Source organism: Nesoenas mayeri (genome assembly GCF_963082525.1).
Source record: "Nesoenas mayeri genome assembly, chromosome: 3".
Classification (NCBI taxonomy): domain Eukaryota; kingdom Metazoa; phylum Chordata; class Aves; order Columbiformes; family Columbidae; genus Nesoenas; species Nesoenas mayeri.
In genome coordinates, this window is record NC_137544.1 from 61,023,808 (window position 1) to 61,044,929 (window position 21,122).

General features: G+C 42.3%; 1 protein-coding gene across 1 annotated transcript; it reads right to left on the reverse strand.

The window, feature by feature from the left end:
* Positions 1 to 9,361: 9,361 nt before the first annotated feature.
* On the reverse strand, positions 9,362 to 17,741 carry LOC308038534 (p53 apoptosis effector related to PMP-22-like; the record flags this gene model as incomplete). The annotated part of the gene is made up of 3 exons (XM_080341189.1): positions 9,362 to 9,597; positions 10,257 to 10,400; positions 17,531 to 17,741. The coding sequence occupies 3 exons, from the start codon at positions 17,739 to 17,741 to the stop codon at positions 9,362 to 9,364; spliced, it is 591 nt and encodes a 196-aa protein (XP_080197315.1).
* Between the last annotated feature and the right edge of the window lie 3,381 nt (positions 17,742 to 21,122).

The following is a 21,122-nucleotide window of genomic DNA, read 5'->3' on the forward strand; positions in this document are numbered from 1 at the left end:
AATTTATACACTGTACGAGGGAGTGCATGCAGAGGCACTGAGCTTGCATTGACCCACACTAGAACATCCACAGCAACAAGCTGCAGCACTGTGAAGAAGTAGTAGCTCTGTCCTGAATGCAATTTGAGCAGGTTAACATGACACTGTGCCTTACCTCTAATAAGAGATAACTTATTAGTCTGGTGGTAGATTATCAGTGGTGGGGCTGCTTTGCCTTTCCTTCACCAGCCAGTGCAATTCTGTCCAGCTGAAGCATCCTACCAGCAGTTCCCCTATGGCACACAGCCCAGCATCCCTGCAGCTGTGAGAGGTCCATCAGGGGTGTCCAACAAGTCTCTGTTAGTGCAGGAGACATTTTTACAGCTTTGGCCTTTGAATTTGAATGTCACTTAAAGAAAAAGCCAACTATGCAGACACCTCAGCTGCTGTTCTGGGTTGGAAATAAGGAACGATCTCAAGTATTTTTTGTAAAGGACACTTTAGGGAACCACCATTTCCTTAGACTATTATGTATCTTCCCTTGTAGTCCACATTTGTACTGTCCACAAATGCACTTTATTTAACTTAAATATAATGTTAAAAATGCAATTTAGCAGTTCTATAACACTGTGATATACTGGTTTTATGCATTTATTTTTAATATTTATATTAAAACAAACATCATTTGAAGTTCACCCTTCGTACAATACGCTGGTACCTTCAAGCTGTCCAGTTCTGTTTACACATGTTCTTTCTGTTGCCACAGCTGAGATAGAGATGAGCACAATAAACACCAGAAGGTTGAGAGAACACAGATTTGGATTTGGATATTAAATGGTTTTTTTTAAAGATTACTTCAAAATACTCATGCATGTGGCAGTAGACTATAGCCCTCGCTCAGCTGTCTATATGCAGTCTCTTGCCAAGTTTCAGTCTTTCAGGAATAGTTAGTTTTCTAAAATTCAGCCTTTTTTTCTTTTTTCTTTTTTTTTTCCTCTCATAGAAAACAGCCATATCAAGTTAAAGAAATTCTGCAGCCAAAATCAAGTATGAAGTCAGGCATTCTCAGGTATTTGAGAGCCAGTAGTTGTTGAAGAATAAAATCCTCTTCCCTGCTTTTTGAATACTCAGCCATGTTTCAGATAGGCATTTATGACGAAAGGATTTATCATCAGTTTTTGTTATAACTCACCTGTGGATGAAAGCATCTTGTCACAAAAGTTAGCGTTTGTGAGATGATACTGCAGAACACATTATCATGCTGTGAAAGAAAGATGAGTAGTGTTCAGTCACCGTGGGTGTTTCTGTGCCTTGCCCATCTTTGTCATCCTTAAGTAACTTAAAACTACAAGCAATCTTCACATTCAATACAAGGGTAATTTGTGATGTCTGTAACAGCAGAGAGGGGGATGTATTCAAAGATGACAAAATTAGGTATTTAATGTAATTCTGATACTCCTATGGCAAACAGAGAAAAACTATTGGAAACTTGCTCTATCTTTTTCAGTGTATAAGCTGAATTAGCTTTATTTACATTAAAGCAAATGCTTTTGCATTTCCACTATATGTGGATAATTGCCCTGGGTTAAGATCAGCCTCATTTGTTGAAAATGGAGACATATTCTCAGTGTTAAGCGTGGTAGACAGTAGTGTACTTTCTGCATCTGAAAATATTACTTAACCTTCAAAAGCGGCATGACCAGCAGGTCAAGTGAGGTGATTCTGCCCCTCTCCTCTGCTCTGGTGAGAGCCCACCTGTGTCCAGCTCTGGAGCCCTCAGTACAGGAAAGACATAGACCTGTTGGAGGGGGCCCAGAGGAGGCCACCAAGATGATCAGAGAGCTGGAACAACTCTGCTGTGAGGACAGGCTGAGAGAGTTGGAGTTGTTCAGTCTGTAGAAGGCTCTGAGGAGACAATATTGCAGCCTTTCAGTACTTAAAAGGAGCCTGTAAGAAACATAGGGACAGACTTTTTAGAAGGGCGTATTAACAACGGGACAAGGGGTAATGGTTTTAAACTAGAAGAGGGGAGATTTAGACTGGATACTAGGAAGACATTTTTTATAATGAGGGTGAGAAACACTGGCACAGGTTTCCCAGAGAGGTGGTAGATGCTCCATCCCTGGAGACATTCAAGGACAGTTTGGACAGGGCTCTGAGCAACCTGATCTAGTTGAAGATGTCCCTGCTCATTGCAGGGGGTTGGACTAGATGACCTTTGAAGGTCCTTTCCAACCCAAACTATTCTATGATTCATTGCTACTTGAAGTAATCATGTAAGCAGTAGGATATTGTTAAAACAAACAATTATGTGGCATTAGAGCTAAAAATATGCCCTTTTCAGACAAGACACAAATGGCTTCTTAGTGGAAGAAGAAGGTAACAAATGGTTGGCAGTAAATATTCATCTACCTTTAGTCTTCTGACCGGGTCAGCTGAGTTATATGAACTGCAGTTATTGCTAAATCTACAGCCTATAGAGAGATGCAACCCTGTCAGCCAAATCCTGCTTGAGCTAAATTGTACCTTGTGTTCAGTCTCTGTACCCTGCATCACGTAGGCACCAACAGTGTTCTCAATATGCCTAATATTCCATCCATAGTAAGCACATGCAGAAAAATACCTTCCGGCGTCAAAGGTGTTCACAGGGTAATCCAAGCTGCAATTCCTCTGCATTAATTAGAAGTATACTGGAAATGCATTTTGAACAGGACCTGACTTCATTTCAAAATAAGAATATCCTCCTGAACCCAGTTGAGATCTTGTAGTTTGCCACGCACCAGACCTTTCTGAGGGACTCTACCATGGCATCTTGATGCTGAAGATCTTCTGTGAGGCTTGTGGTGACCTGGGAGTGGTCGGTGCTCAGTCCCACAGCTGCCCAGCTGGGATGGGGTTCCTCAAGCTGCCCTGTGAAGTGCAGGGAAGCTCTGCAGACCCTTGAGACCCCTCTGTTTGTTGGCCACTGCACTTGGAGGAATATTTCCACAAGGTCTTGTTAAGACTTGTATCAAAAGCCACCCAGGACCTGCTTGCTGACAGAGCTAGAAAGCCTGCCCCATGAGCAGAACTCGCTGACTCTTGTCCGTAAAACCAGGTCTGCCTCAATGGGAAAAACGCTTGGGCTTAAAAGGCGCTTTCTTTCCTTAGTGAGGCTACATGTGCAAAATCAGATTATCACAAGAGCAAGTTTTAAGAGCTGAGTCGCAAACATGAGGCTACATCGAGGGTTGTTATTTATGTGAGCAATTCAAGACCATATTAGGCAAACACAAATTAGGAAGACACAAAATCAGAAAAACACAGAATTAGGAAAATACAATAATCTCTGTGTGCCTGAGCATGGATTTAATTTTCAGCTAGTTTTTGCTAAAGGACATTGTTTTTTCGGGGTGGGCTCTATACTGGAAGAAGGTTTAATCCCCAGTTATATCTTGCTGCTGCTCTGCAGAGGTTTGATGAATTCAGCCTACCTCCCAAGGCACATGGTTGATACCAAGGGTATCCTGTAAGCCCACCATGCAGTTACCAGGTGAGATGGCTTCTGGCTTCTGACCATTGTGGGGGTCTGTACCTTTCTCAGGCAGCTGCCATGAGCACAAGCTCTCTGGTGGGCACCCATGAGGTATATTGCATACAACATCATGTAAACAGTCACATGTAAACAGTTAGAGTAGCACAGTTCAGCCCTGTTCTACATATGGGATAATTTTACTTAAACTACATGCTCTGGACCCCTCAACTTCCCTGTGGCATAGCTAGGTTAGCTAAATAGTCATCCCATCGCAGTGGACCATAACAGTAACTCCTTTTAAAACATACTGCCTTAGGAGAAAAAAATCAGCCTTGAATATGTAATTCCAAGGTGCCACACCTTTGCTATTTACATTTCTTTGTCAAAGAAATAATTTTCATTCACTGTGCTTTATGGGTCAGTTGGGAACAGCACCAGCACACCAAGCATATCTTTAAGAGTTTCAGCCATGAATTTTGGGATGCTCCAGCCAAAAGAATGGTTTCAATGAAACCAAAATGTTACGTGGAAATAACCTCTTCAGTTTTAAACATATGATATGGAATTGATTTGGGAAGCTGCCTGAAATGAAAACGGTGGTCTCCTATCAACATTTTCAACTTTTCCTATTGTCTTGATTCAATATGCTGGTTACAGTTTTCCCAAGTTTTATTTTGCAGGTTGTTTTGTCTTCCTGTTGCAAATCAGGACAGAAATTAATTTTCAAGTATCACAATCCATCTAAATTATTTTTTTTCACTTTAAGTTCTGCGCATTTCTTGGCCTATGGGATTGCTAACACCAAGAGAGCTTAAAAATAGGCTATTTACTGAAAAGGGATTGTAATGGCCACATGTCGGCTCCTGCCCTAATTATATGCCTCTGTGTGTATCCAAGAGAGTCAACTAATATACTTTGATCTGTGGTCTTTCCCAGCACAGCACAGTGGTGAACAGGAGTTAGCCAGCTTTTAAGCTCACAGTTCCATGTGAAGCACTCACTTTGAATCTTTCTGGGCCCTCTCAAACTCAGTGAAGCCCAATTTCCAGTGTGTCCCCTTGACACTTCGTAATTTTTAATACTTATAAAATATTACGTATTCGTAAAGGTCTCTGTGGAAAATAGTATGTGTTGCTCACGATCCCATAAATAAATAAGAAGCAATAGACATACCAAGTCTTCTATTAAATATTATCCAATCCTGCAAAGACAAACTCATTAAGAATACCATTCATGGAAACGTTTTTATGTATTATTTATATTATGCAATATGTATTGCTTATAATACATTATTATTTATTTATATTATTTATAGTTATAATATTTTATTATAAAGCTCTGTATATTCCTACAAGTTTTGCACTACAGACTTTATAACAAATAAATCCTTATTAAATTTAGGTGTTCAAAAATCACAATAAAAAAAGACCCTTTGGATTATTCTGACAGCTCCCAAGTAATTTAAATATAATTTTATAGAGGCAAAATTTGAGAGCATTGGCTTCTTTTCCTGGAATTTCTGGGTGTCAGGCCCCATAGCTGGAGTAGCATGGCCCCCACCTTCGGATGCCAGGCAACCCCAGGAAAAAGGCAGCTTACTGCATCAGCACAGACCTGCAGGGTGGGTGCATCTGACCTGTCTTATAAATATGCAGTAGATACACAGCAAAATCAACAGATTCTTGGTCGATAGGATCTATATATGTGAGTTGCTGTGCCCTTGCAGTAACACTGACAAGTCCCAGGTGCTGTGAACTCATTGCACATGGATTTCGCTACTCGTGTACAGACAACTGTTGCAGGAATCACATTCAGAAACTCAGCATCCCAGTTTTTAGCAAACATATCCTCCAGATTTTATTATACTTTATTCTGGCTATATCATCTCCCAAGTTCATTTAAAAATCTGTGCAGGTCCACCTACTAGCACGGAAAACCCTGTTTTTTCAGGGTGTTGCTCTGTATTGCCAGTAACACTCCACTGCTCTGATTGTGGGATCAGGACCTGAGCTCTCTCAGCTGTTGAGAATCTCATAAAGAATTTCGGTTTCCATTGATGTATGTGTTTGCTTCACTGTGAATTCAAAAGTGCTCGATGATCTCAGCAATTCTTCGTGTGTGTGTGTGTGTGTGTATAACCTTTCCTTTTAGCACATGGCTGATTTTGTTTCTGTAGTGTTTATCAACATATCAATCTCAGTCCCTCCTCGAAAAACAAAACAAAACCAAAACAATAGCAACAACAAAAAACCAAAACCAAACCAACAAACAAAAACAAAACAAACAAAAAGCCCAAACAAACAAACAAACAAAAAACAAAACAAAAAAAACCCCACACCACGACACATACACACCTTGAATGATCTGTTACTCTGTTACTACACTGTCTTTGATTTATGTATGTATGTTAAGCCCAAAAATCTTTAGATATAGGATGCAAAGATCAGGTGAATATTTCTTAAAAATTCTACCTTGTCAATAAATTTCCTAAAAAATTAGTCACTTGTTAATGCCAACTAAAAATACAGAATCCCGAGGGATGTGGCAGCTGTTTTCCATATTCACAAAAATTAAGCATTAATCATCCCATTAAGGTCAATTAGCCTTCCCTAGCACCCAGTCATGCATGTTTTTGATTGCTCATAACTTCCCCTGAGACAAGAGCCAAGTGTGCTCAGATTCTCCCAAATTGCTCTCTCCTCTCTAGGGTTGGGTCAGAAGGAGCTGCGCTGCAGCCTGAAGCTCACTGGAGTTATTCAGTGGATTTTAGTGAGCACAGAATTAAGCTGCAGCTGAATACAGACTGGGGGGTAAACAAAAGTACAAATGTTCTTCACACCAAAAAAATGAGAATTATCAATCCTCCAATTATCTTCAAAGCATTTAGGAAAATCTAAGAGGAACACAAATATTTTCATTAACTCTGTATTTAAAATGAAGAGTAATTAAAGGAAGGAGAGTGAAAAACAAACTTAAAAAGCAAGTTGCCACAATCCAAGGTGTTAAGTGTGTTTTAAATCTAAGATACATAAGGAAGAAGACAGCTTATAAAATCAGGAGAATGGTGAACCTGTCTTTCCAGAAATCAGAAGTCACAGGCTAGTTTAAGACAGAAGTGACCAACAGGAGATTTGCTCTCTGCACAGAGGCAGAAAAAATTGTTCAAGATACAGAATGATACTAGCACAGGGCTACATATGGGCCATACATAATCTGAGGTTAGAAATGGGAATATTTCTAATCATGGGAGAAGTGCAGGTGAGCACTTCATCTTTTTCTCCGTATGTACAGTTCTTGATCGGTATATGAAAGCTATTTGGTTTAATTTTGATTAAAATAAGAACAGGCTTCCCACATCTGAGACCTCCTGTAGACCATAATATACTCAAAATGTCCAGGGTTCCCCCTCAGACTGTGATGCATTTAAAAGGTTACGGCTTAGCAAAGAGCTAAGCACTCAGCTGTGTTTTGCAGTATACACTCAAGCTTTTTGCCCAGAAAATGAAGTTGTTGCCTCCTGCCTCCTAACTTTATTAACCCAGCACTTCATGGATACTGATATTTACATTAAGAGAAGTATTTGCTTGAGTTCATTAAATGAATCTGTGAACCACAAACAAGACCAAGCTTCTACAACCATCATTTAAAACAGTTTTAATTAAGCCACCACATTTGAAAGGAGGGCCACATACATTAGCATCACTTGAGAGTAGTTAATAACTGTTTGCAATAGCTTTCTCCTGAACATCTTAATTGTGTAACATGCTGGTTATGCTTCTAGCCCCTCAGTATATTCAGAGCCAAGTTCATTTTACATTTGTGTTTTTTTGACAAGTTATGACAATAAAAAAGAAAAAACGTACAAAAGACTTAAGTTATGCTAAACACTATTACCATACCACCCTTTCTCTTATTAGAGAGAGTGTTCATTTTCTTAAGAATTTTCTCCTCAACTTTAGCTGTGCAAATATTTTCAAGACTTGGGATTCTCTGCTGGTTTTGGAATTCATTTAAAAGTAGGTAATATCATTACTTATGATACAGAGAAGACTACACCATATTCCCCACCAGCCAGTACTGTACAGAAAAAAATTTTAAAAAGGACACATTTGTCACAGGATTCTGTTCTTCAGCAAGAATCATAAATACAGTTAATTGTATGCACCATGATTAAGCTTGAGTTCTAAAGTTTGTGGTTGTTCACATTCTGTGAATGCCTGGAAGGGACCTTCAGAAGTCACCTGGCCTTTCCAAAACAGAATCACATGCAATATACAGATTTACCAACTTTAAAAAGGTGTTACAAAACAGAAAGCTATACAACATATAATACAAGAAATAACGGGCATTGAAAAAAAGCTTAGTTCTAAGTGAGTTTAGCTTTAGAGTACGCTGGTTAATGCTTTTTAAGTTCCACTTTGTACATACACATGAATATATATACTCGCACACCCTCTCCTAAGTACCAGGTTCACAACAGTAAGAAATAAGCCCCCAGCTGCTCATTACACACAGTAACGTGCAGCATTTGCTTTCCACCCTACCGGTACCCCTCTCAGAAATCTAACCCTGCTAGAGCTAATTCCCCCATAGCTGGAAGAGGAGATCCACAAATTAGCCTCTTCCTTCTTCCTCAGACAAAGGAAGCTTTGACAAAGATTATAGACCATAATTAAATCTGCTGTAAGCTGCTGCAGGTCCATGACCAATACAGACATGGCTCTGCCTCGCTGGAATACTATTTGGAATTGCTGGCTCCAGAAACACAAGTTAGGAACCAGCCAGATTATACCCCGAGACGGGTGTCTATATGAAGTTTGCATATGCAAATTCCTCGCAGAACTGCTTTTCTACTTTTACCTGTTATGCCTAGTGACTCACAAAGCATTCCCAAGTTCACTAAACCCTGCAGTACCTACAGTGTGCTTTAGAAACTTTTGGAGGTTTTCAACACCTTATGCTAAGACTTCCCTCCAAAGCACAGCTGATAACACTGCAGTTTTAAAAAGGTAGACATAAAGAACAGTATGTTTCTGCTCAAAGGTATTTTCTAAACCAGCATTTATCGAATACCATGTAAAAGCATATGTAGTTTAACAACTGAAGGCTTATTGATTCTCTCTGTGACAATGTATATTAAATTATATGTGGCTCCATCACAAGTCCTGCTGTGGCCACAAAAAAACCCAGTAAGTGTTACTTTAGCCACTGCTATATACATCAGCTCTATGCTTTAGAGGAGATCTCTGTCCAACAGCACCAATCGGTAGAAAATAAATTTTAATTTTATTTTTCCCTTAATTCAAATAGCTAATAGTCAACAATAGTCCAGTAAGAAGAATGAGAAGAGATTCTTAGGCAGCAGGTGACTGCAAAAGTCTCATGGAAGTTCTTTCCTTGGGACTGACTTTGGTGGAAAAAAACACGTTCTTTGGAAGGCTGTTAGTTTTGTTGTTTTGTTTCATTTTTTTCTAGTTCAATTTAAGGCAATTTTGTCAGAGGTGAAAACAATAATTTGTAGGTCTCTCTAATGGCTTGTTTAAAATCTCTCCTCTCCCTTTCTACCCTTGAAACACTACATCTTTATTCATAAGCTTGTTTGAATACAATAAGGATGACTCAACTAGTTGGGAGTGGAAGGAGCAAGTAAACCACCAAAACAAAATCAGCTTTAGAATACATAAATAAAACTTTAGGTAAAAGCTATTTGCTTAAAGATGCCCATGTTTTTACTAATTTATTGGCAAGGCTAGTAAGAAATACTCTGGAGAAACAAGGTGGGTTTTTTCAGTCTCCGGTAATTGCAGCAAATTTACATCAGAGGTGCTCCTCTTGTTTTGACAGTTGGTTGCACTTGGATTTAATCTTTCAATTTAAGTACGGTGCTCTCTCTGGGGAGGAGTAATAACAGCTAGGCTTGATGTTTCCCAGGACTTCATCTTCCCAGTTGGGGAGGCAGCAGAAGAAGAAAGCACACCCTATTACAACAACAGTGCTGGCCCAACCAAAGCCATAGGCCCAGCTGAACATGTTATCTCCTGTCAGTGGAATTTCTTCTGTGAATTTCACCGGGTAGATAACCAAGCCTATGATCTGGAATGCAGCTAGAGAGAGGGGAAAAAAAAAAAAAAGCAAGAAAAGCAGGAGTAAATGACAATGAATTATATTACATTTCTGACAAAAAAAAAAAGGTACTTAGAGTTAACTGCATACCCTTTTAAGATAAGTATGGACTAGTTTCAGTCCTACAGTTAAATCTGCATTCTTGCAGAGGTACGTGACTTCTGTCCACGGCAGATCCCCACAGCAGTCTGGTTGCAGCAGCTGCGGCTCACACTGCCTGGTTGCTGAAGCAGTCACCTGCATGCTGTGACCAGCCCTGTCCCACAGCCAGGTGCCCTGGTCTCTGCAGAGCCAGGTACCTCCTGCTGGTACCACAGCCCTGGTGCTCCTCCTCCCCTTGGCAAAGTGGGAAGCACCCAGGGCTCTTGGCTCCTAAGTCTTAGCATGTGATATGCAGGGTCAAAGGTGCTGGTTGCCCTTGTACCCTGCTTTTGGGAAAGTGCTACCTGACAAAGGCTGCTGGAGCTTCCCTAACCATTATCCTCCCAGAACATCAATCAACCTTCCCTTGTTTCCCATGAGAATGAGTCATAAACTAGACAAAGGCAGCTTATTTCATAAGGTAGGCTCCACCTAGCATGTTTTTCTGCCCATGCCTGTTTTACGTCTAAAACAGCCTTGTCTTTGTGCCCAGCCTTACCAACGACAAAGAGCAAGCCTCCAATTCCTCGCACAAAGTTGAAGCGGAGTATCTCGATTGAGAACGCGATGACTGCGAGGGCAAAACAGATGACCAGGATCACAAAGCCAACGAGGTATGTGGCAGCTGCTGCTCTCCCCCATCCTTGAAGAGAAAATAAGAAAGATGTTACACACAGCAGTGCACTGAACTGTAGGTCATTGCAGGTCTTTGGCTTCCTTTAATCATTTTTTTGTTGAAATCCTTTACTGGAAGAAGCATGCCCTACATCAAAACAGTAATGGATGCCTCCAAAGCACAAAGCTGCACAGTGGAGAGTCACCATCAGTGGAGCAGCACAGGACTCCCTACCCACTAACTTGTCCTGCTGAAAAGAGGGATATAGTGCTGCATAGTAACAGAGATAACACCTCCAAACTCCATATCTGTAAGAGACCCACAGACATCTGAGCAGATAGGGCACACAACTGCTGAGAATGTACTTTATCATTGCTGTTCCTGTTCAATATGCAAGTTTACAAAGCCACTTCCATGCATGGAGAAGTATGAGAGCCGACAAGAGGGTATCACTGCAGGAGATAACTGCTGGGAGATAACAGAGCTGTCAGCATACAGCTTTTTTTGCCCGTTTGTTTATGAGAAGCATAATGCATGTGGAGCAAAATTAGCAGGACCAGAGAGGGCAACAAAGATAAGAAAACCTTCCAGAAAAACAGCCAGCAATTCCCCTTTCACAGTAACACAGGCTTGTGAAAGGTCCTCATCGTGGACAGATCCTGTCCTCTTTAGAAACCAAGTAGGAGTTCAGGTGAGCCCAATGCAAACAACAACAAGCAAAGGTGTTGCTGCCCTGGAGGCAGGATACCTGCCCACATGGGCTAAACCATACCAGCTAGTGCTTTGTTTTCCACTCAGCTGTCATCACAGCTCACTTTGCCTGCCTGCAGAATGTGGCTTTCTACTTTCACTCATTCAGATAGAGGTAGGGCCAGATCCAGAGCTCCCCCTAATGTAAGAATAAAAAGAGTGGCGAGACCTAGGTCGGAGCATTTTTAAAAAAAATTAAATAAAATCTTTCATCAGAGCTGTCTGTTCCAACATGGCTGAAGCAACTCTGGAGACACCCTGAGTAGCCTCCAATTGGAGTAGCCTCCAATATTTCTGTGCAAAAACCAAGTGGAAAAAGACTGTGAGACAGAGAACCTTTTCCTAAAGAGTTAAAATTCTCCAGCTTAACTCACATAGTCTACTAGTTGCATAAATGGGGAAAAAGTAGTCATTTGAGACAGAGAATGCAGTAAAACTATCTTAGACACCTTTACTACGTACATCAATTTACTCTCTGAAAGCAAAGCATTGTTTTACAGCTATTTTCACTAGATCAGCCTGAACTGGTTTCTTTCTCCCCTGTTCCAATAGAAAAAGTGAAATACAACAGCAATCCATCAGATGACAGATCTCAGCCCAAAACTCACAACCACCACTGCTGACACCTGAAGACAGTCATGCTGGCATAGAAAGAGTAAGGGAAAGGGTTTTCTTCCCTCTCTCCTTTCTTGGAGCTACTCAGGACAGCAAAAACTTTTCAAACTAGTTCTTCAGCCAGTTGTGCATGTTCCATACCTCTTCACTAAGAGAGTGCTGCGGGGTGAGGAGGAAGAGAGGGAGGACACCCGATGAGTATCTGGAGATTAAAGCTACGTCAGCGGTCTGATAAAATCTTTCTATACAAAATATTCTCTGACGTACCTAACACAGGTACTGAGTATTGTCTCCATGACAGGTTTTGTTTAGAGATAAATAATATAAACGGGTATTTAACCATTACACACAGCCAACCCAGGAAAAGTAATTTGGACTAAATGACCTAGGAATGCTATTTATTGATATTCGCCCTATTAAGAAAAAGAAGCACAACAAGAAGCAGGAACACTTAGTTATCAAAGCACATTCCCTTTGAGATGCATTACATATGCTGGCACAGTGTGGGAAGCAAAGTCTTGCATCTGTCTGATAAAATTTAGGTTGCATACTCAAATGGATGTGGAAGTCACACACCTTGAAGTCTGGTGCATCACAAACACGACTGGAGGAGATAAGAGCCAGAAAGTCCCCAGTGCACTCTCTGCTATTATGGAAATATCCTCTCTGTTTAATTTACAAGTGCAACAAGCTTTTGGACACAGGTCAGCCCCAGCTTCACTCACAGTGATTTATTTTCTCATATCTGGAGATATGTAAATAACAAGACATATAGCTGTAGGAGATGTCTTGTCAGGAAGATTAATTATCAAGCTTTGTTTCAGGTGTTCATAAACAGGGCAGTAGTAGGTACCTGCATTATGAAATTCAGTGGGTTTTGTGCTCACGTGTGACAGACCTTGGTGCTGGTGACTCTGTACCTTCCTCTCCTTGATTACCTGCTCCAGCAGCAGTTTTATCAGCAGGTTGATGCTGATAACACTGGGTCACAGGTGCTGGCATGGTGTTGGATGTGTTTACTCTGGGCTGGACTAGACAGTAGCCATTGAGCAGCCAGCCTGCCACGTAGGTAATGGTGGGAGCCATGGGAAGAACAGCAAAAACCTCTGGACTTGTACATGTACACAGTGTAAGAGAAATCTCAAAAAATTAACTGGAAGTGTTTTAAGCAGTGACTGATATAAGAGGCTGGGGTGGGCGGCTGCACCCTTACCAAGCGCAGGCTGCAGCCCTGGCATGCTCCTTTCCCTGCCAAACCACAGCTACCCCCACCAACGGGGAGAGGTGTCAGTGGGGGGGCTGCTGCAGGGTATCAACTGAAACCGAGGCTTCTCCATGCAGGGTCCCCTCATCCTGTCAGGCTTTCTGGGTTCCTTCTCCCTCCAGAGGCTCTGGAGAGCTGAGCGAGCCCCCGCAGAGACCCAGCTCTGCTGCCGGCATCTGCAAGATCCTCCACCCACAGCTCCCAGCTGCTGGGAGGGGAGAGGTGCGGGTTTACACACTCACTGTTTGCTGCCTGAAGAGCCTGAGAGACCTGCTCATGCACAGCGAAAGACACATCAGCCCCAGCATCTAGCTGGTTTGTGCACAAAAGTAATCACAAGACATTTAGCCAGAATTTAAGTTTTCCATAAAATCAGAAAATTCTCAGGTCTCTTCACTCTTCACTTCTTACTCAGAATAAGCATAAATATGATGTCTGTTTATGAAACCAAACAATAATACCACAGTAATTTGAAGCTGCATAAATAAAAGAGAAGAAGAATAGGAGAGTAGAAAAGCAGAATAGTTGGAGATATTAGCATTCCCCAGGTCAGCTTTACCTCAAAGAAGAGTCAAGTGTTTTGCATTTAATCAGCAGAAAAGTATTTGTCAATTAGGTGGTGTTGAAAGAACATTAAAAAAAGAAAAAAGTTTAGGGGACCGAAGGTCTATAATTATTAAGGAGGATTAAGAGTTTTATTACACAGCTTCATTAATGACAACTATGGAAAGGAACTAAACTGAAAATGTTATTGTGCAAATAACTAGGAGGGGTCAGGATTATTTAGTGATGAGCACCAGTAATATGATGAAATTAAAAAGGGGAAAAAAAAAAAAAGAAGGCAACAGAGCCTTAATGTTAGGTATATTTCCTGATTTTATTCACCCATGCTTCAGCCTCACCAGGGAGGAGATGGAAGCTCTATAGGGAAATCTAGGTTTCCTTTTAGAAATGAATAAAAGGACTGGGAAGATAGTCTAGCAGAAGATGACCTGCTACAGGATTTGAAGTAACAAGCCTGTCTCATCTTTGTTCATTTACAAAAGCAGAAGCTAGTTCATTAGCTTGTGAGTAACTGCAATCTTAGGGTAGAAGTTTTTACCATGACATGCAAGGATGAGGAATGTTTTTACACTGCAGTTATAATATTTTTCTTTATATAAATGGCTGTAGCAATTCTTGTTTGGACTTGAGAGCCTGTTACATAGCATGCCCAAAAATATCTGCTTTTGTTGATGAAACAGAGGAGCAGTGGACTGCAGGCAAGAGAGCACTGTCAGTAATATTTTCTTGCTCACATAATGTGCAAACTTCCAAGGTAGCATGACTGGTGAAGGGAAGGTATGTGCATACCCACCATGAGCACAGGGCAGCCCAGAATCTAAGTTTTGCTGGGAGGGCTGGTTGGGAATCACAGCTCTGTTTGGGCTTTAGGGGTGCATACAAACCAATTGCTATACTACCAAATTATTAAATAAAAGCCCTCTAATACAAACTTGGCTTCTCCCACTCGGCTCCACTGGGAGCTCAGGAGAGGTGCGATCCTATACATTTCCAATTTTTAACACCCCCAGGTTGCTAGCAGTGGAAGTTCACCTGCCTGGGGGCCAGCAAAACCCACTGGCAAGGGTGCCAGCCTCACCTGCCTGCTAGGATCTTTCACTGGGGAGTTTCAGTGAGTGTTGTCTGGGTGTAGACAGGGACACCAACTCCTACACCTCTTCCATTAGCATTTTCCGCATGCCTGCACTCGGCTGACACTATAAACTAAGTTAGTTTATCTCTAATACATCCTGGCTTCATAAATCAGAAGCATGCCTGGAAAGAGGCGCACTGAAAAGATAAGCATACCTGTAACATTCCTCCTTTATTTACCTGGCCCCTCTGTGCAGTCGACACATGCACTCAGCTTCACCAATAGTCTGTGGTATCAAAGTCCGTGCCTCTAGGGACACAGGTACAGTGGCACAGCCACAGTGAAACACAGTTCACAAAGGCCGGGTTCCTACTTCTAGGTTCCACCTTTTTTTCCTTTTTTTTTTCTTCCCTCTTTTTTTCCCCAGCACTTACTAAGGATCCAGATGAATGGTTCCCTTTCTCTAGGCTGGTTGTGTACTTCATAATTACCAAGTGGCTGGTAGGAATATAAGAAAGAGTTAACCTCCATGGGATCACTTTTACCGAGCACATACACACCTATCTTTTACAGTGGTAATTCAAAGCAAAGTGGCTGGGAGCAGCCCTTCAGAACCAGGAGGACACAGCTACCCACAAATACTGCTCCTAGACTTAGAGCCTCATCACTATAAAGACAATCACCCTCTACAAGTAACCACATTGCAAACAATCCTTGTCATATCTGATGACTTACTGATATGTTTTAAACACACAATCAACAGTTTAATCCTGCAATGGTCCGGACTAAGTCATCTTGAGTCATATTACAGTACATTGCAACATTTTGATAATACACAGACACTGCCAGCCAGGTATTTCCCAGATACAAACCAGTATAGAGCTCTAAACAAATCCTTCCCCACCTCCCTACCAAATTACATCCTACTTTTTCCCTTTCCACTTCTTCCCTCTCATGTGGCATTTGCAAATATGCATTAAGAAGCAATGTTTAGGAGACATTCCTATTTGCAAATTTTTGTTTGTCTGTACCTGCCGCTTTCCCCCCACTTAAAATAGGTGACTCACTTACTTTTCCACCTCCTCAGTACACATGCCACAGCTCAACTAAGAAACTGTCTAATGGAGATTTCTATTGATGGGGATCCACACTGAATTTTGTTTCATCAGGAGAGGTACAGGATGGTTAATGCACAGTAGCTATTGTATGCAAAGCACAAGCTTTGCATCTCAATTAATTAACTTTTACTTTCCTGCAGCAGTTCAGTAAATGCCTGCTAGTCATTTTTTCCTTTGTAAATGCCCTCACCTATTTTGAGACTAATTGCATTAGCATAGGAAAAAGGAAACTAAATACATCAAACCTGAACTCATATGTTGCATCCTGTGTCTAGATGTAAATAGTATTTGAGTAGACAGTGGCATTGATGTCATGAAAATCAGAGGCAAAGACAAGCTGATCTAAATAAGCTAAAGATTTAAATAAATTTTGGACTAAATAAGCCAAGGCTTAAACAAGTGAAGTCAAGGCTACTATTCTTCTTTGACAGCTTGTTAACTTGAAAAAACAGCAGAAAGTTGCTTTTGCCCCACAACGCTCAGGGCTGATGTGAAGCACACACCCATGAGTACTCAGGAACAGGAAAAGCAGTGTCACGAAAGGAGAAGGCAAATTTCAGCAGCTCTGCTACTGTATTAGCACTTCTTCCCTGTGCAATGCAAATTTCAGCAACTCTACTGCACTAGCTTTTCTTCTCTGTGTAATGGAGGAGACAGATATTCTTGTCACACTAACCAGGTTTCTTCCACCTACAGTCCAACTTGCAGTCATCACCTGGCTGAGAAATTAATATATTCAGTATTTAGCTTAGGCAGAAGTGTTGCAATGGAAAGCTTCTGGAAGTCAGTCCACTGTGCTCAGATGGGAAGGGATCTGCGTGAGGCAACAGTCCCAGCTCTCCTGGCTGAAATACACCCTGCCAGCTGCCCAGCCCCCAAAGCACCCTTGTCCATGATCTTCAGGCAGGTTTGCTTCTTTGTCCAGAAGTATTTTGTTTAAGGGAAAAGCAGATATAACCAGACCCATGTGTTCTAGCAAAAAAAAAATCAAAGAGCCCCCCAAAACCCTAGAAATGGGGAGTGTGCGGGATGAGTACTACTGGTGATGTCAGATGTAAAAGCATTTCAGTAAGTTGAAACAAAGGCATAATTATCCCCTGATTTAGGCCCCAGTGCAATAGAGAGGTATAGAGAGGAAACAGCATTTTTTCTGTCTGCAAACTCACATCAGGATATTTTAAGCTGCAGGTCAGGAGGCATCTGAATATCCAAGTTCCTTTGGCCAAGCAGGGTTAATTTAAGGTGCTCTCTCCCTCCAGAGGGCCAGGGGAAGACCATTTTTTTTTTTATTGGCCAGGTCTGCCCAGCGTGAAAGTTTCCATGCTTACTATCTGACCGGCAAGGCCACCGGCACAGGGAGGGGGTGCTGGCTAATGCCAGGTGAGTTTGCTGGGACCACAGCCTGCTCATAGTTGAGAGAAAGCAAGCTGAACGGGCTTGTGGCCAGTTGTCTCTCTTACTTTGGTTGTAAAATAACTCTTAAAACCAAAACAAAACAAACCACCCTGGCTCAGTGTTGTACCAGTAGAAAAGATTGCTCTGAGGCAGTCTAGACCTATATTCCTTTGCTGGTTTAAGCCCTGAAACAATGTTAGTACTGGTTCTGCAAGAGAAACCCCATCCCAGGAAGCAGCTGTGTCACAACAGTGGTGGAGCAACCGTGCATGGGATGAGCCCCCACCGCACCCGCTGCTTTCCAGCCACCGTCCCCGGGTGCAGCTGGTGGCAGGGACCAGGGTCCCACAGAGAGGAAGGCAGGAGGCTCCCAGCTTACCGTAGTCCATGAGGGACTCGCAGCTCCAGTTGAGGTCCTCCTCACCCCGGGTGCAGCTCTCCCATAGCGAAGCTTGCTGCACATAGGGCTCCGACTCGGACTCCAGCCAGCCCCTGCCCGCCAAGGCGATGATGCCCATGATGATGGCCAGGCCCAGCAGCAGGGGCAGGAGCCACCTGCACCTCCAGCAAGCGAGGCCGCACACCACCATCCTGCCCGGCCGGTGGAGTGGGGGGGCACACTCAGCGGGACTGAGTGCCGCGAATGCGGCGGGGACGCTCCGACGGGACGGGAGGCTGCGGGCGTGTAAGTCCGAGCGGAGTTTTAAGGCGGCGGGGAGGAGAGAGTCCCACCCACATTCCTCTGACTAAGCCTGGCGGCGGCGGCACCAACCGGTGGGACCGGCGGGGAGGAGAGAAGGGAGTGCGGGGCTGGATCCTGCTCCTCGCCCTGCTTGGCTCCCTCCCTGCCCCGCGAACCGCCTGTCCCCTCATTTATCCTCCCCTGACCCAGCCTTGCACTTAGTCCCTGGCTGGCAGACAGCCTCCTGCCTCCAGAAGCGCTTCTCCGTCGTGACACTGGCACCGCCTAGTATAACCACAGCAAAAACCTTCATGTTCTGACTGGGTTTCACAAGCACTAGCCTCCTCTTGGGTGTGGAAGCTCATCTTTCTCCTTTCTGTTCATTAGACAGGCCAGCGTTACCCAACATTGATAACACTAATGATGTTAGCCACATCAGGTGCCAAAAGTTTGTAATAAGTTGCTTTGTAGTTGAAACAGTCAACTTCTTGCCTGGTTTTTGGACAATTTTAATGCAAATGAGAAGAAGAAAGAAAGGTTTTTATTTGAGGTTTGGCATGTGACATAATTAATAAGGATGCCATCACTTGCCTGGCATCAAACAAATGCATGTTTCCTAATGGCTGTCTAATGAGTGCTTTATTGCAATTATGCTCCGGCTTCCAACCAGGCTGTGCCAGGCACAGTCCAGGAGTGGTACTCAGGACACATAGTCCCTGACCTTTCCCCACCCCATATCTGGAAATGCAGCCCCAAGATGACCAAAATGAAAGCTTGCCCATCATATGTCATGAATGAACACCCAACATTTTTGTCATGGGCAAAACACTTCTCCACAATAAGGTCTACACACATCCCGTCATGTCATCCCATTGCCCAGCATCAGCATAAACTCCCATGATATGAACAGACATGTGCCTATCACAGGACTAGGGATGCATGTGTTCTGGGCACATAACTCGCATGCATTTGGTCAAGGCTTGGAGAAGCTTCAAGGCCTCAGCAAAGAGATCAGTAGAACAAACCTTTGACTTCTGAAGGGCTGAAAAAGAATAGCAGGCAGTGGGGATTACATGGGTTTCATGAAAGATAAGGGCATATGAGTTCTTCTTGGACTGCATCAAAGGGGATATTTTCACAGCTGTGTCAAACATGCTCAGACTGTGCCCAGCGTCAGTTCCTCAACAGATACTCAGGGGAAGTGTCCTTTGAGGAGTGATGGTGAAACTCATTTGCGTACCAATTACTGGCAAATGCCAGGGGATGGATTGTGATGCAAAAACTAGAACAGTAAGATGATATCACCATAGGCAAATTGAAAATATCTCAGGCAGGTTACTTCAAACCACATAGAGTTTCACGAGACCTCTCTTAACACCCTCCTCAAACTCCCCACCAGAAAAATCTAGAAAGATGCTGTATGTATCTAGAAAGCATATACCTGTATGTACTTGTTAATGGAATGTGAGGGGAAAATAGGACAGTGAGAAATACTAATTCCATCAATAATAATAAAAATACACAATTTCTGTTAAAAAGTAGCTTCAAAAGATCATTTGCATATTTGCTGAATAGCATGTGGCTTTTCAAAGAGTGCAAATGAAAAGCTATAGCAATGAATTATTGTAACATTTCATAAAACTGAAAAAGGGGTATTTTTAAGTTGAGATTTTTAAGAATTTCCTTCTTTTAATACTCTCGAAGGACTACTTGCCACTTAACTGTCTCGTGGGCTTTTATGGGCAAGTGCATATTGAATGGCAAAATAATGAAGGGCTGGTTTTAAGATCTAATTTAGCTTTAAATCACCCATTTTGAAAAATTAATGGCCTGTGTATTCTCGCATAGTAAGTGGTATTGTGACAAGGTATCAATTTACTGTTTTATAATATATACATGTATATATACATATCCACATGCACATATACATATCCTTTTAGATACAGATACTTTTTGTTCATAAGTCCTCTTCCACCCTTCAGTTCTCGCCAGTGTTTCATTGCAATATCAATTTCAATCATTTCTACCTTTGTCTTATTCTTGAGGCCTCGATTACCGTAACTTTGTCCTTTTCAAATACAACCAAGTCTTCAGTACCGTACTACAACCAAAATAATCTTCCTCCTTCACTCCTGATGGCCATGTTCACTGTTCAGGTTTCATTCCAAACTCATTATAAAAGCGATCTGTAAATACATTTTGCTTGAACTACTTGCAAGCATAATTCTTCAGCACACAATTTTTGCATAAAGAAGAAGTAAGTGCAGAACTGGGCACCACGATCGTCTCTTTTTGTCACTATAGCAGAACTTCATTTGGAAGGTGCCAAGAGGTGATTTTCCAACAGTCTTACTGTCAGCACTCAATTCACCTCAGAAGCAGACACAGAAGGTACTTTCTTCAGCACAAAAAGGGAGAGCTGTTGGAAGAGAAGGGAGGTCAAATTTCATCCATTTTGCCAGAAATAGAGTAGGAACGCACCGCTCAGGAAAGTGCTCGCTTTATCACAAGGTCTGAAGTTAGAGAGTTCTAGTTGCATTAACTGGTTTCCCAAGGCTTTGCCTGTATCCAGAGTGCCTCAGTGCCTGGACAATGCGGTGGCTGGGGGACACAACAAGGAACACCACGAGCAGCCTGGCCCTGCTGCGACACATCACACCGAACCCCTCCAAGCCCACCTCTGGCATTAGCAGCTCTGGTCAGCTACCCTGCTGCTCCCAGTGAACCCATGAAGAGAGAAATTCCATCTTCTCCTTTGTTCTTAAACATCTGGCTTTTAAACAAGTGCGAAATCTAGCAGAAGTTAAAAGAAAATACAGCAGAGATTTCATTCTGTGTGACCAACGGCCTACAACACAGTCAATGAAGTTAATCTGCCTTCAGTCCTGATGTTGCTTTGATTTAGTAGTGAGGAAATCTAGCAAACTAATAAACCAGTGCCTCCTGCAGCAAAATAGGCAGCTCCAGCAGCATATGTCATTTTTCTCGCCTACAGGCTGTGTAGCCCGCATCTTCACAGAGACCAGATGGTAGGAGTCAGCTCTGTGGGGCTGCAAAGATACACGGATGAAAAACATGTAGTGCTATGATCATGAGGAAAAGATGCCCTAATAAGTAACAAAATAAACTGGGGGACTGCTTTACTAAACAACCAAAAATGCCTGAATCAATCTGGGCACTCTGGATCAAGCTGCTCTGTCAAAAGTGTGTTATCTTCAGCTATGAACAAAGCTGTGTCTTTTGTAGCTATTATAAAAATAAAACACTTTTCCAAAATTTTTGTTTTGCC